At 37.6% G+C, this 13,784-nt stretch overlaps 2 protein-coding genes across 4 annotated transcripts; one reads left to right on the forward strand and one right to left on the reverse strand.

The window, feature by feature from the left end:
• Nucleotides 1–250: 250 nt before the first annotated feature.
• On the forward strand, nt 251–3,980 carry LOC113763374 (rho GDP-dissociation inhibitor 1-like). 2 transcript variants are annotated; one of them, XM_027307150.1, is made up of 5 exons: nt 251–943; nt 1,861–1,924; nt 2,414–2,635; nt 3,413–3,537; nt 3,691–3,980. In XM_027307150.1, exons 1-5 carry the CDS (start codon nt 701–703, stop codon nt 3,757–3,759), a joined length of 723 nt encoding a protein of 240 aa, XP_027162951.1. In that variant the 5' UTR covers nt 251–700; the 3' UTR covers nt 3,760–3,980. The 2 variants fall into 2 exon arrangements, with proteins under 2 accessions (XP_027162951.1, XP_027162961.1); XM_027307160.1 differs by having other exon boundaries at nt 693–950.
• A 530-nt stretch (nt 3,981–4,510) lies between these two features.
• LOC113763358 (phospholipid--sterol O-acyltransferase) lies at nt 4,511–11,547 on the reverse strand. Of its 2 annotated transcripts, XM_027307140.1 has the most exons (16): nt 11,207–11,547; nt 10,683–10,818; nt 10,412–10,556; nt 10,050–10,219; nt 9,885–9,961; nt 8,989–9,202; nt 8,734–8,908; nt 8,429–8,528; nt 7,616–7,710; nt 7,011–7,062; nt 6,820–6,891; nt 6,127–6,295; nt 5,431–5,535; nt 5,256–5,340; nt 5,070–5,159; nt 4,511–4,612 (listed from the first exon to the last, which is right to left on the reverse strand). In XM_027307140.1, exons 1-15 carry the CDS (start codon nt 11,480–11,482, stop codon nt 5,078–5,080), a joined length of 1,953 nt encoding a protein of 650 aa, XP_027162941.1. In that variant the 5' UTR covers nt 11,483–11,547; the 3' UTR covers nt 4,511–4,612; nt 5,070–5,077. The 2 variants fall into 2 exon arrangements, with proteins under 2 accessions (XP_027162941.1, XP_027162934.1); XM_027307133.1 differs by having other exon boundaries at nt 4,511–5,159.
• Between the last annotated feature and the right edge of the window lie 2,237 nt (nt 11,548–13,784).

Below are 13,784 nucleotides of genomic sequence, written 5' to 3' on the forward strand. Positions count from 1 at the left end.
GGCAAAATGGATTAAAATGACACAGGCTGATGCATGTACCAGGGCGCGAGTCAGGAATCACGAGAAGTACATAGCTGCAATAAACATGGGAAAACCGTATTGTACAACGCGCCGACAGAGTAGACGCGAAAGAGAGACGAGAAAACCGACATTTAACATGGGACGTAGCACACTCACATTGTCGTGTCGTGTGTGAAACTGTGACTGTTGAGAGAGATTTTGTTGACTCTTTACCCGAGAGTTCCCCACCCCAAAACAAAAATGCCAAAACAGTCACGCTGACGCACCCATCCCTCCCTCTCCGCCCCCTGCCCCCAACAACGAGCGCCCCATGCCCCAGCGCCCACCTGCCGGGCCGACCCTCCTGGGGGGTATGGTACTACTGTGAAATGTTGCTACTTTTCTTTTTCCCCCTACTTTCTGTCTTTCAGAAATATAGAAATGTATAGGTGTCCCCACTTCGGCCATTAAAGTACCCAACTTTCAAAGTTTCTACTGTTTTCAGTAGGTCTTTGCTGACTGGCTAGAGCTCGCATTTTTCTAGCAGAGCGTCCGGTTGTACCTTATTTAGGAGTAGAACTTTACTGCTTCTATTTCTGGAACTACTTGTCTTTTCCTTTCCTTTTTTTGTTTTTTGTGTTAGAATTAATTACTCATTGGAGTACTAGTTTCCTGTTGATCGCGATTTTGTGGAGGAGAGATGCAGGGTGGTGGCAAGAGGGAAGAGGCAGGGCCTTCTTCTGCAAGTGGGGTTGTAAAAGATTACCCGAAAGGACAATTAGAGATCAATGACAAGGCTGAAAATCTTGCAGTGGTCAGCAGTGATGATGAGGAGGAGCAGCATCAAAACCATGATGAGGGTGACGATGCTGATGGGGGCAAAATTGCTAATTTCGTTCCCGGCCCACTTATTTCTCTCAAGGACCAGATTGAAAAAGATCAGGTTTCAGGTTTTATTTTCCCTTTTTTTTTCCATGAATTTTACTGTCGTTTAGTATTTGTAACTATTTTGTAGGTGATGCAGTTTAGCTGCTTGCCTTATTTCATCAATTTGATTTTTGAAAGATTGGGCCTTTATCTCACATGAACACACACTCACGCGTACCATTGATGTTTTTCTCCCCCATTTTAGGCTGGTGGCTGTTCTACTATATGTCCCTTTATCTCTTTGATTTATCTCAAAGTTTGAATTTTGTATTGTTGGTTTTATTTCAAAGTTTGAATTTTTCCCGACCCTATTAGTGTGGCTGCTTGAGGTAATTCATACACATGCTTCTCTTTGTCTTTTTGCTGTTTAGTTTATAGGGATTCAAGAGAATAATAGTAGTCAAATAAAAGATATAAAGAGAGGTATAGCTAACAGAAGTAAGAAAAGAAAATGTTTGAAGTACTTCGTTAAAGAAATAAATGAACAAAAGGAACGAAAAAGATAAAATAGTGGCGAAAATATCACTTTATAGAGCTTTAAAGTTGAAATTCTCTTGTTTATCAGCCACAGTGCATAGTAGTTATGAACGTATGCGAAGATTGTACGCGAAGATTGATGGCTAAGTGTTCGTATGTCTTTTGATTTCTAATGCCATCAGGTAATTTGTTTCCTCGTGTCCCTTAATTTTAGGTTTTACATGAACATACCACTTACCATTATTATTTCTTGGTGTTTTCTCTTGGCCTTTTAAGTTTGCATTCCTGTGTTGGGTGGTTTGCTATGCTGATTGACCACTAAATTCTGTTCCACCTTTCCTGTTCTAGGCCTTATATTAGAAGTTGAAAAACAAAAGCACTCCTTAAAGTATATAATTCATTCATCTAGGTAACTGAAGTATATTATCAGTGGTTTAATTGGCCTTTTTCTCTCAGGAGGATGAGAGCCTCAGGAAGTGGAAAGAAAAGCTGCTTGGTTGTCTTGAAAGTGATTTAAATGGTTGGTTTTCTAGAATTTTTTTCGATAGTTTACACCATTCTATCTCGGTTTATTTATGCAAAAATTGCTCTTCTTTTATTTAAATAAAAAAAATGTTGGTACTATTAATGAACTCCCAGGAATATGCAGTCGACTTTCGTTCCTTTACTTCACAAGAGCAAATTCTACAAAAATAGTTGTCCTCCCACAACCAGGAATCAGTTTTCAAATCTGTGGCAAAAATCAGCCTTCGAGACTTACTGAAGACTGATAAAGACAGTAGGAGGACGGAAATGAGAAGTAAAAGGGAAGGGAGGGGAGAAGAAATAAATATAAGTTTTGTCTCAATAGATAACTGAAGTTGACTTCATTATTTTGGGAATCCTAATAAAAACAAAATTATATTTTTCTAAATTTTCAATGAAAATGCAATAATTTGGTAATCAATCCTTTCTAGCTTTATTCTGATTAGTATAGCTTAATTTTATGAAATTTTATGTGTTCTGTTAGGGCGAGTGGAGCCTGAAGTTAAGTTCCATTCAATTGGAATTTTATCCTCGGACTTTGGGGAGATTAATACTCCCTTGCCTGTTTGTGGAGACCAAAGCAAACCTGTACTATTTACTCTCAAGGAGGGGTCTGAGTATCGGCTAAAGCTAACGTTCTCCGTTCTTCACAACATTGTATCAGGTCTGGCTTACACAAATACTGTTTGGAAAGGTGGAGTTGAAGGTTCGTTTTCTGACAGTTTCAAACTTTATTCTGTTAATGACGAATCTATTTATTGAATATGTTACACATGCTGCATTTAGTTTATTCCCAAACTTTAATACTCATAACTAGCATGTTATATCCTTGTCTAAGATGACAGTGACTAGTGAGGACATAATTGGATGCGCTTGTTACTATACTTGTCCAGCCCTTCAAGTGTTGTTAATTTCAATTGTCACAATGGACTAAAGATGTTGTCTCAATAGCTTTTTTGTTAAGTGCATCATATCTCCTTTTCTTGTCCAAGCACAGAGAGGGCTTGCATCCTCTGAGCTCTCACTCATCTGGTTTCCTTGTTAGTAAATCTCATTCTTTTCATTCTCGACTAAAATGCTGAAAAGACGATGACACAACACAGAAGAAGATTATAGTTGAGTCTAAATTTTGAGTTTGGTTTTGACATCCCAGTTCGTGCTACTGATAATTTTGAGTCCATTTAAAAGTCAAAGTTAATTTGCAAAAACATCCCCACTTTGACATTCTACAGTAAATTCAAGTTTAAATAGAAGTTTATTCAATCTTATCAGTTTTGAAGAAAGAGAGGTTTGATGGAAGTATTCAGGGGTCACTTTGGTAGCAAAGGAGTCATTAACAAATAGTAGAAATAATCTCTCTCTCTCTCTCTCTCTCTCGAAAGTGGAGTTATTGTTTCCTCAGGTTGCATTACTGATCTTATATGACCTTCATTTGCATTTAGACTCTTCTCATTTAGTCCTTCAGCTTGATTATGTATTTCAGTGGATCGAAAGAACGGAATGTTGGGCACGTTTGCTCCTCAGCGAGAACCATATATCCATACCTTAGAGGAGGAGACCACTCCATCTGGTGTGCTTGCCAGAGGAAATTATACAGCAAAGCTCAGGGTGGGTTCATTTGAATTTATACATTATGCAGTTTCTGTTCCTCGCTCAGACAGCATTTTGCAACATCAGTCATTTCAAATGTTTCATGTGCCAAAATTTGTTTATTGATGGTATATATTACTGATTTTGCTGTACCTCTGATTGCTGGTCCAGTTTGAAGACGATGATAGAAGATGTCATATGGAGCTTGATTATGTCTTGGAAATAAGAAAGAGCAGGTAGCCTGCAGCCAAGTCGTCATTGAACGCTCTTCATCTGTCATTTGGAGATTCGCTTTTTCGTTTTCCCTTTATTTTTGTCAGCCAAATCTTTCGAGAGCGAGCTTGCATTTCCATTTACCAGCAATGTTTGGCTCTGTGTAGTTGGTTTTCTGGTATTCACGAATCATCAATGCTGAGATTTCGAAAGTGTACCAACTTTCTCACTCATGCTTAACTTTTAAAGTGTGTTGCCACTTGATCGTTCACACAAAAGGTAATCATAACGAGAAGGGCTAATTACGCTAAAAGCTCGACTAATTGCGTCATTTAATCATACCAGCAAAATGAACGACCAACAGTTTTTGGTTCTTTTACAGTTATCATTTAGCTTTTCAGGAAAGGGAGAGTGACAGGAACTCTTCAATGTATACCGGGGAGGACCAGCAAACAATAATATCATTGAAACAATTGATTTCAGACCCTTCAGTTGAGTAACTAGTTGTACAACACCATGCAAAATTTTCCTTTTCCAAAGAGGCCGATATCATATACAGTAATTCTGGCTTACAGCAGTACCGGACCTTATTCTCACAAAAGCATGTCCGGCTGCCTTGTTCAAGTACGGGTACCCATTTTCTGTAATGCGTTATCAAATTAATCCTCCATCGAAGTTGAACGTGCAGCGGCCAGTTCATGTGAAAAGGTTTATAGGAAAAACATTCAAATGAAAAGCGGCATAAAAATTACCTTGTTAAGATGATATAATTATGGTGTTGATATAAAAGTGCCTCTTGATTACTACTACAAAGGATGAGGAAAATGTACAGGAACGAGATCATCTCATCAATCTGGCATAATGAAACTGATCCCGATTACTGCAGAGGCATATCAAACAAAGATCAGTACAATCAACTTCAGTGCAAATATTACATTTTTATCGCCTAAAGTATCAATGAGGATTGGTTTTCTTCCAATGGTAAATAGATGTGCAGGGACATATATATTCGAGCTCAGGGGAATGGGGTCTCATATTCCATTTTGGTTGGAAAAAGAGCTTCGGGCAAAGCATCACGAGATAGTGCCATTGACCTACTCCTGCTGCTGCTTCTTTGATTCCTCAAATTCCCGATATGTGAATTTTCGGGATCCAAGTCGGTATCTTCCGTACGAATTAGTGCTGTCAATGAGGATCTTAGCCCCTTCCCTCCCCCCCCCCCTTTCTTTTTTCCCCCTCAAAACACTTCTCCCAACAATCACCCTGAATTGTTTTACTTCCTGTCCTTTGAGCTCCTACTCAACCTCCAGACAAAGAAACAAAATTCTCCACTTTACCTCATAAATTATACATAATGCAAGAGCAGATCAGCTGAACTATTCCTCAATCTGCAGCTCTGTCCAAGATGAACATCCCCAAATACATATCTGAAACATCACACCTTGGTGAATTAGATGACCTTTGGTATTCTAAAGAAAATAATTGCAGGACAAGTAATGGTTTCACTGGAAGGACAACAAAACCTGTATTCGCAATGCTCAGGCCATGCACACCGAGCTTTTCCATAATCCCAGTAGCAGTCTTCGTCCCTTAGAGGTCCCCGCTTACCTATCGTGTAATACTTGTAAGACAAGTTTGAAAACACACCCCACTCTCCCAGAAAAAAAGGAAAAAAAGAAAATCAAAAGAAATATCCACCTTTAGTAACAAAATTTGATTTTTTATCAGGATGAATGTCATGCCACATCTCCAGCCATAGTTCCCGCATCAAAACCGGTGACCTGACAATATTCCTGTGATTTGCTGTAAAAGAGACATATCACAATTTAAATGAGCAAGACTTGTATCATATTGAGATAGAATAAAAAGAACATGTCAAAGTTGCAACAGGAGAATCAGTCATGCCTATATAAGATATGGCAATGCATATTCATCATTCATCAACAAAATCAAAATAAATTACAGTAACAAGCCATACAGAAAGATGTAGTAGTTCATACTTTATATGAAGTTCACGTAATTCCTATTTGTAAGACAACTTTCACAAAAAGAAATAGGTTCTGCAAGTGGAAAGACAATGGTATCTAGCACCCTTGAAAGCAGAAAAGAAAGACAAATAAAAAGGATCCCTGCAGGTAATTTCAGTCATGTTTTGTCTCATTTTTCCATGAATACATACCTAATAGGAAATACAAGTCAAATAAGTGGTAATATGCATGATAAAAAGGACCCCTATGCAGTATCAAGCAACAGGACAAGATTAGAGGATATCCATCCCCCAACCACCAAGGGTAACAATTTTTGTTAATTTGCCAATGACGAAGGGTAAGAGTCATCTTCCATAGCAAAAAAGAACATGTACGACCAAAATTCAAAGTAAGATGGTTCAGATACCTTTATCAAGCTCCCAGACAGCTGTCCTCTTCCCTGGAATGCTTTCAGAATCTTCATAATAGGTTATGTACTTCTCCCGAGGTGACCGTGTCATGTTGGGTAGGATATCTGCTTCGTGGTGATGTTCTACATGTAATTCAATTTGTACATCTGAGCCATCATGCTCTGACTGCAAGAGTAACGAGCAAAAGGAATATATATATATATATATATATATATATATTATAAATAAAAGTCAGAGAGGAAAAGAGCAAAAATGTTGTTCTCAAGGTATTCACCTTGGCAACCAACTCATATGTCTAGCTAATCAGAAGGGAGGAAAAAAAGAACCATAGAGTAGGGAAACAGGATGGATATTATCAGTGAACTTGTGTCAATAAGCTTTTCAAATATGGCAAATCCAGTACAGCAATTGCAGCAACAAAAGAAACCAACATTTCTTTCATGTTTTTTTCTTGCATGGTAGGAGGTGTTTATTTAGAAATTCTAGTTACTTGTATTTTTTAAGATGGTAATGTGACATTTGATTCTAAGTTTCTATTGAAAGAAACAGGAAAGATATTTTCATTAAACTGCTTGTGCGTCAGGTCAAGGTAAAAATCTCAATCCTAGAATAGTCGAATTAATCAAACTAACAGCAGCACTTATTGTATAACGCATAAAAATTATGATTTTACGCACTAACTGAAGTACCTGAGGAGCCCTTGTTATGTTCACTTTTGGTCCCAACCAATTCTTGCACCAAGAAAGGGAGTGATATGGTACCTGCCCCAAAAAAAAAAAAAAATTACTGCACCTATTAATGAAACTGAAGTTCAGACTCCATAAATGTCAATGCCTCAAATTTGTAGTATGGATGTTAATATACTTATTCACAATCATACCGTCTCATCTCCACTAGCTGCACCTGGATTTCCTTCAACCAGATTCCCTGATCTGCACAAAAGTAAAAATGGGAATTTGCATATCTATGAAACATTTTCCAGGATATTAACAGAGCAGAACAGCATTTAGAAAGCTCAATAGAAACATGGGATAGAGAATCATTGCCGAATTGATTTCATCTAACACATAAAAAAAATGTAACATTGTTCCTTACTTCTAGTGTCATATGAAGGTTAATAATAATGCACTTGCGCTTCTTTTGCTTTTAATGGTGCAACATATATGTTTATCTCATTATGACATTCAATTCTTTTTTACTACAATCTTCAGACTTCTAACTTCTGAAAAATATCATGTACATCATAGCATGATTAAGTTTTTACTAGTTCCCAAAGGCCATAATACCCACTAAACAAATTACAGGAAATGTCACAAAATCCTGCATTTATAGTTTAAGTTGGTCAGGAGAAGTATTAATTCAAAGTCATCATTCTCTAGGTGGAGCAAAAGACATCTCAGATGGTAACACTTTGAAACTTCCATGTGATATGATCATTTAATATCTTTTCTCAAACATGCTAGCCTTCTCGCTAGCGGAAGTCACCTGGAGTACAAAGATCCTTCAATTTCATATATCACATCGGTTATGATCCAATTGTCAGGATACGGCTTCCCACTAGGTGCGAAGTAGTAACCAACCTGTTAAGTTAAATGAAACAAAAAAACCACAAAGATTATTTCCATATGCATTATTGACAAAATACAATTAAAAACCAGCAAAGCCATCATTTAAAGGAAGTTAGGATTTGAGTTCCATACAATTGTAAGTAAAAAAATAATATTCAAAACTACTACATATTAAATTAATTCATGAACATACTTAAAGTGGCAGAACATTTCTTTCAGATACAGAAACAGCACAGACCTCCATTCACAAATTTTCTAAGCTATGAATTAATTAAATGGCCAAACATCTCAGAGATCATTTTACAAATTATTTGACTAATGAGAATAAAGCATTGTGGAATGTGGTCAATACATGATTATTCTTTTCTATGGTACTAAATCATCATACTGGGGCTTAAGTTGAATTACTGAGTAATAAAATCAAGATCTAGCGATGGCAACAACAATTCATATTTACTAGAAGAATTTAAGTGGATGAGAGTCATTTTACGCTCTCTCTTAACCCCTAACTATAAGAAATCTAGAACTTGAAATCAGAGAAAGATGCTTTAGAAAGCAAAATAGGAAATACAACAAGAGCAGTAAATAGATAGAAGAACAATAACCAGAGATGGAACCCTGGAAAATTCATGCTGTTACAGCATAAAACAAGATCAGGCTCAATACTAATACAATTAAGAATTCATTATAGAACATACAATATGAGAATAGCATCACAACATAAATATACCTCTGTTTTCATATCGATTCCATAAATACAAAATATATTCTTCAGAGGAGGTCTTTCCCAAGGTGTTAGGGGATTTAGAACTGGATCGCCATGGTATGACCTGAAATATGGAGGATTTACAGTAAAGGAGGGCTAGACTACAAGCAACCGATTTCAGTAATCCAGGCAAAGTTAAAATGAAAGCCTTTGCAAATAAAGGCAGGGTGGCAGAAGGAACAGTCAACTATGTCATTGCAGGTGCGTTTCTTAGTAATTCATTGCTAGGAACAAACGTTGCATCTCAATTAGAATATTAAACAACTCACTTCTGCATTTGATACAGCAGCCTCTGGCTATCAGGATCATAATCTTCTATTGCTTTGAAAAAAGTCCCTTCTGAAATTTCACGAGCAGAAAAGGATAACTGAGTAGGAAATCCACATTCCATGCCAGATGAGTTGGCCTGTGCAATATCCACAATAGATGGATAAGCATCATCCCCTACAAATATGGCAAACAGAGCCTATTAGCACATGTAAACGTAAGAAGTTCAAATGTTAAGTCTGGTCTCCAAACCAAACCTCGAACTGAAGGAATCTCAATGTTAACTATATTTGTTGGCCATCCAGAGAAGTTTGTCTGGAACTCGTGTTCATCACAATGGTAGGCAAGATGACCTTTTTTGCTTCCAATGGAGAAATGCTTCCAGTACGCATTATCTGTTCTACAATATTTGGAAAATGGCATCATCCATAACGAAGAGCCAAAAGAATTGAACATCAATCGAGCTGTACCCTGGTAACTTGCCAAATTATATATAAAAATGTGTTATTGCAGGCATCAGTTATCAGAGGGAACACCATTCATAGATTACCGTTAAACATACTGCTAAATTTAGATAAGAAGTACATGCTAATTTAAGGAAGGACTAAAGCTGAAGGTACATGAAGCTAATTAACAGCATGCACAAATATTAACATAAAAGGGTGGTGTTTCCTTAATGGCTAGACACCATATCAAAGAAAAATAAGAGCCAACAATTAAAATCAACAAAATAGTTAGTGAAACAGTGTTTATTCCTAGAAATCTAAAAGTGCTTTTTTGGCAGAGGACGGGAAGGGGTTTTCTCTCACATGACAAAATTGAGAATTCAAATGCCTTTACACTACCGGAAAGAGAGTTCACGATAGACTAGCCAAAACAAATGCAACTTTCCAGGTTGTGAAAAATTCTTACTCTTGAAAAGTTTCTCCAGGGTAAACAATTAATCAACTATTTCAACCACATTATTACTTGAGAGTAGAGATGCATGATAGAATAAAGTATGAGTAATGTGGGTAAGAAAGCATAATATTCACGCTCCAGCTTACTTTACTCTTTTCTTTTCTTTTTTCCCTTTGGGGCCTGGGGGCATAGAATAAATTCTGCCAGTTACAGAAGATTGATATGTCAAACAACTATAATTAGAGAAGTTGACCTCAGATATAGGAAGACCAAATGTAAGTCCAGACAAAGTTGCTTTGACTGTCTCGATTGCACCAAGAAGAGGAGCTCCTAACATCCAACAAGCAGCTTCAGATACATCAAATATCAAGATGTTATAGTTTATAATTAGAAAACTTCTAGAACTGTGAAATCATACCAACAGCAAAATAGGCATGGATATGATCATCTAGCCACTGGATATACTGTTTAGGTGCAATTTCTAATTTCAGCCATTCCAAGAAATATCTGAATACATTGTTTCCCAACGAATGAGCAAAAACTACTGAGGGTCCACCTCGAAGCTTGAGAGCAGTTTCAAAAGTCAGCCTACACGTAAAAAACAAAGAAAGCGCATTAACCAAATGAGGGTTTTTTGAGTTAGGCAGCACGGCAAAGCTGTGGACACTTCATAAAACTTCATCAAGGGAAGGGATCTGCTCAGAGCATTTTGACTCCCCTTTAGGGTAGTTACATGATCAAACAATACAAAATGAAGTTTTATAATGAAAAGGTACAAACTTGAGCTTGTGAAAGTAAAGATCCCTCTCCTCCAGCTTTGATGGTGACAGCCTCCAGTCATAAGGAACAGCAATGATAGCATTAGCCTCAATACCGAACTCAATGCACCACTTAACCCATTCTTTCCACACAGATGAGAGAGGACCTGGCGGTTACATGTGGAAAGTATTGACATGATGTCGATCAGCAGAAGACAGCACAGAGTATTTTTAATCTTTATAACAAAGGTAGAGATTTCAGAAGTGGTGGAAATTGCCAGTAGGTAGGGTACCAGTAATGTAACCGGGATCCAGCTCAGTGATGGCAGAGAGACCACTGTCAGGACGGGACTTGCATTCGGGATGATCTGTCTGGTTGTAAGGATCAAGCGACATGCACTTGAGCCAGCAATTAACAGTAGAAAGAAGCTGCACAAAACCATTCCGAAAATCCCCTTGTTCAGGCAGCCCTCCCAATGTTAACTTTTGCGCATTTGCCACTAATTCTAACAACTCTAACCATGTAACAGTAAGCTAGTATTAAGAAACACTTCACCAGTAGAGATTGATTAGGCAGTAGCATCGATTAGTATCAGAATCAATCCATTAGGCAACCAAAAGATTTTTTGTTTTTTCTTCTTTTTTAGCAGGATACTTATTAAACATATGCACACAATCACTTAGATAAACTAAAAAGACACAAGTTTAAGATGCATGTAGTGATAAAATGAGCTGAGGAGTAAGCTGTTGGGAAAAGAAGTAGAGATAAAAGTCCTTAGCAGTAATAGACGATAGTAGAGTAAAGAAGAGGGGATACTTTGGTTGTGTCGAGCCAAACCAAATCGAGGGGATTGAAATCGAGAGGAGAGTAAGGGCAGTCGAGTATTGACCAAGCTCTGAGCTGCGTGGAGGCGAAACCCGGGATGATTATCCCCGACAGCTTCGAGTAATCTCCGGTGAAGTCGCCACTGGCACTGGCGGCGTGTCCTCCTCCATTGCCAGTGGCCAGCAGTAGTAGGAGAAGGAAGATGATACTAGGAGTTTTGATTGGGACGTTGAGTCCGACGACGACTACGACTTGTCCTCCTCTCATAAGCGAACTTGCAACACCGCTGTTGGTGGCGCTGGCAATGGCCGGTGTTTGTGTGGCGGAATCGTTTTTTGGTAGTATTCGGTTTGGGAGTTTCTTCCTTTCTTTCTTTATTATAATATAATATTAGTATTATTTTTTTATTTTTTTTCCTTCTTCCTAGTTCCACTTTCAACCGTGTGCTTGATGATGATCAAAGTGACTGGTAAAAGTCCAGCAGAACCATGATCAATATGAAAAGTCCAGCAGGACCTTTCTATGTTTTCATACTACTACCACTACTACACTTTCTAGTGTATTTCCCATGTTACCCCTGCTTCTCACGTCAATTTGTCTCGCGGTCCCGCATGGCTTTACTGTTATGTTTCTTATTATGGGATGGGAAAGGCTACGTGGACCCACGATTTCTTCAGTCAAACTCTAGTTAGTAACACGCACACCGATTACGTACTGTTGAGATAAAGTGCTATCTTTTTTCTTTTTAGGTACTGTTAGGATAAAGTGCTATCTTTTTTCTTTTTAGGTACAATAAAAATTTAGATGGATGATAGATTACTTATAGAAATTCTTATAGATCGTCCATCGATATAATGATTTTTTGTGAGATAGTGACACGTTCTTACTAATTGAATTAGCATGTGTCAACAAAGTACTATTTATTGTCAAATACAAGTAATTGTATCGATTCATTTATATTGTATATGTACATTTTGAAAATTTTTTTGGCGTAATTTTGGACATGTTATAAAAGAAAAAAAAGTGACGTCAACAATAATTGGACGTCATTAATAACACTCTTTCTAAGTTTTAATGGTTCTCCTAGTTATGCTTCTTCTAACAATTATGGTTTATTTATGGGCAAATTACGCTTTAACGCACTATAGTTTAGTGTTTAACTCTCTTATAGTTTCAAAAGCTATACATAACTTCTCATGATTTGAATTAAAGTGTCAAAATGACGGAATTTGTAATCTACAACGGAGTCAGCTAAAATGTCAAAAATAGTCCTATGTAAAATTGAAAATTATTTATTAATCACGGGAAGTTATTTATATATATTGAAAACCATAAAGGGGTTATATGATAAAATATAAAATTATACGGGGTTAGAGTGTTATGTTTATTATATTTATATATTTTGATCACTTTAACCATTTTAGTTTTTAAACAAGGATAATTTCAATATTTTCATAGTTTACGTTACGAATGATCATTTCCGTTATTCTGACACTTTAATCAAAACTATAAGAGAATTATATATAGTTTTTTAAAACTATAGGAAATTATGTAAAATTTAGCTATACCACAGGTGGTAAAAAGTGCAAATTGCCCTTTATTTATTGTGGTCCTGCTTAAAGAAAGGGGAAAATGGCCAATTTAGTCCCTAAACTTTTTTTTTACGTCAATTTAGTCCCTATATATTATTTGTAGCCAATTTAATCCTTAAACTTATATTTCGATTCCAATCAAGGAACTCAGCGGCGGCGCCACCACATAATTTTCATTATGCTCCTGATCGAGAAACCCAAAAGGGGTATTTTAGGAACTTCAATGCAGGGCCGTAACCAGTCAATGCTGGGACCGTTGAAAGAGGAGTAATTTTTTTTTTCCAATCCAAATTCACACTAATTATTGCCGGATATTCCTATCGGCTAAGCCTGATTTCGGAGTCATTGGAAAGCCAATCAGTGAAGCTTTTTAGTTTTCTGATTCACAAAGCATCCCACTGATGGATGGCTCAAGATAGCCGGCAGTTGCACCCAACCTCCATAAACAATGCCCCTGCTTCTTATCCTCTTTTCAAATCCTTCAGGAAGCGCCTCTTCGACAGATGTGGTCCTAAATGGTGGCTTCCCTCCCCGATCTGCAATCAATTAGTAGTCCAAATCTTCAAGAAAATCACCTGATTCTTCATTTCACATCCCTTCACCTTTATCTTCCTCATTTCTCTTGTTTTCGCCTTCTGTTTCAAAGTCGAGAAGGGGGCCCACTACCTCATCTCTTCCGTCGACGGCGACCCTTCTCTCAAGTCCCTCATCTCCTGTCTCAACCTATTTGGCAACCAACAATACCGCCGCCGCCGCCGCCGTCACGCCTTTCTTCATCTCTCTAGCATCGAAACCTTTGACGAAAACTTCTTCTTGGATGATTTCGATTAAGCCCGCTCCCTCTTCAACCCCACCACTAAATTCCAACCCAATGGGACCTTTGTGATTCTCTCCAATTTCAACCCCAGTATGGGGTTTTTCGCCCGACCCCATTGTGGACAATGACGCCTCTTTCGCAGTACGGTCTGGTGTGGTTG

The sequence above is a fragment of the Coffea eugenioides genome, chromosome 1 (genome assembly GCF_003713205.1).
Source record: "Coffea eugenioides isolate CCC68of chromosome 1, Ceug_1.0, whole genome shotgun sequence".
NCBI classification, from domain to species: domain Eukaryota; kingdom Viridiplantae; phylum Streptophyta; class Magnoliopsida; order Gentianales; family Rubiaceae; genus Coffea; species Coffea eugenioides.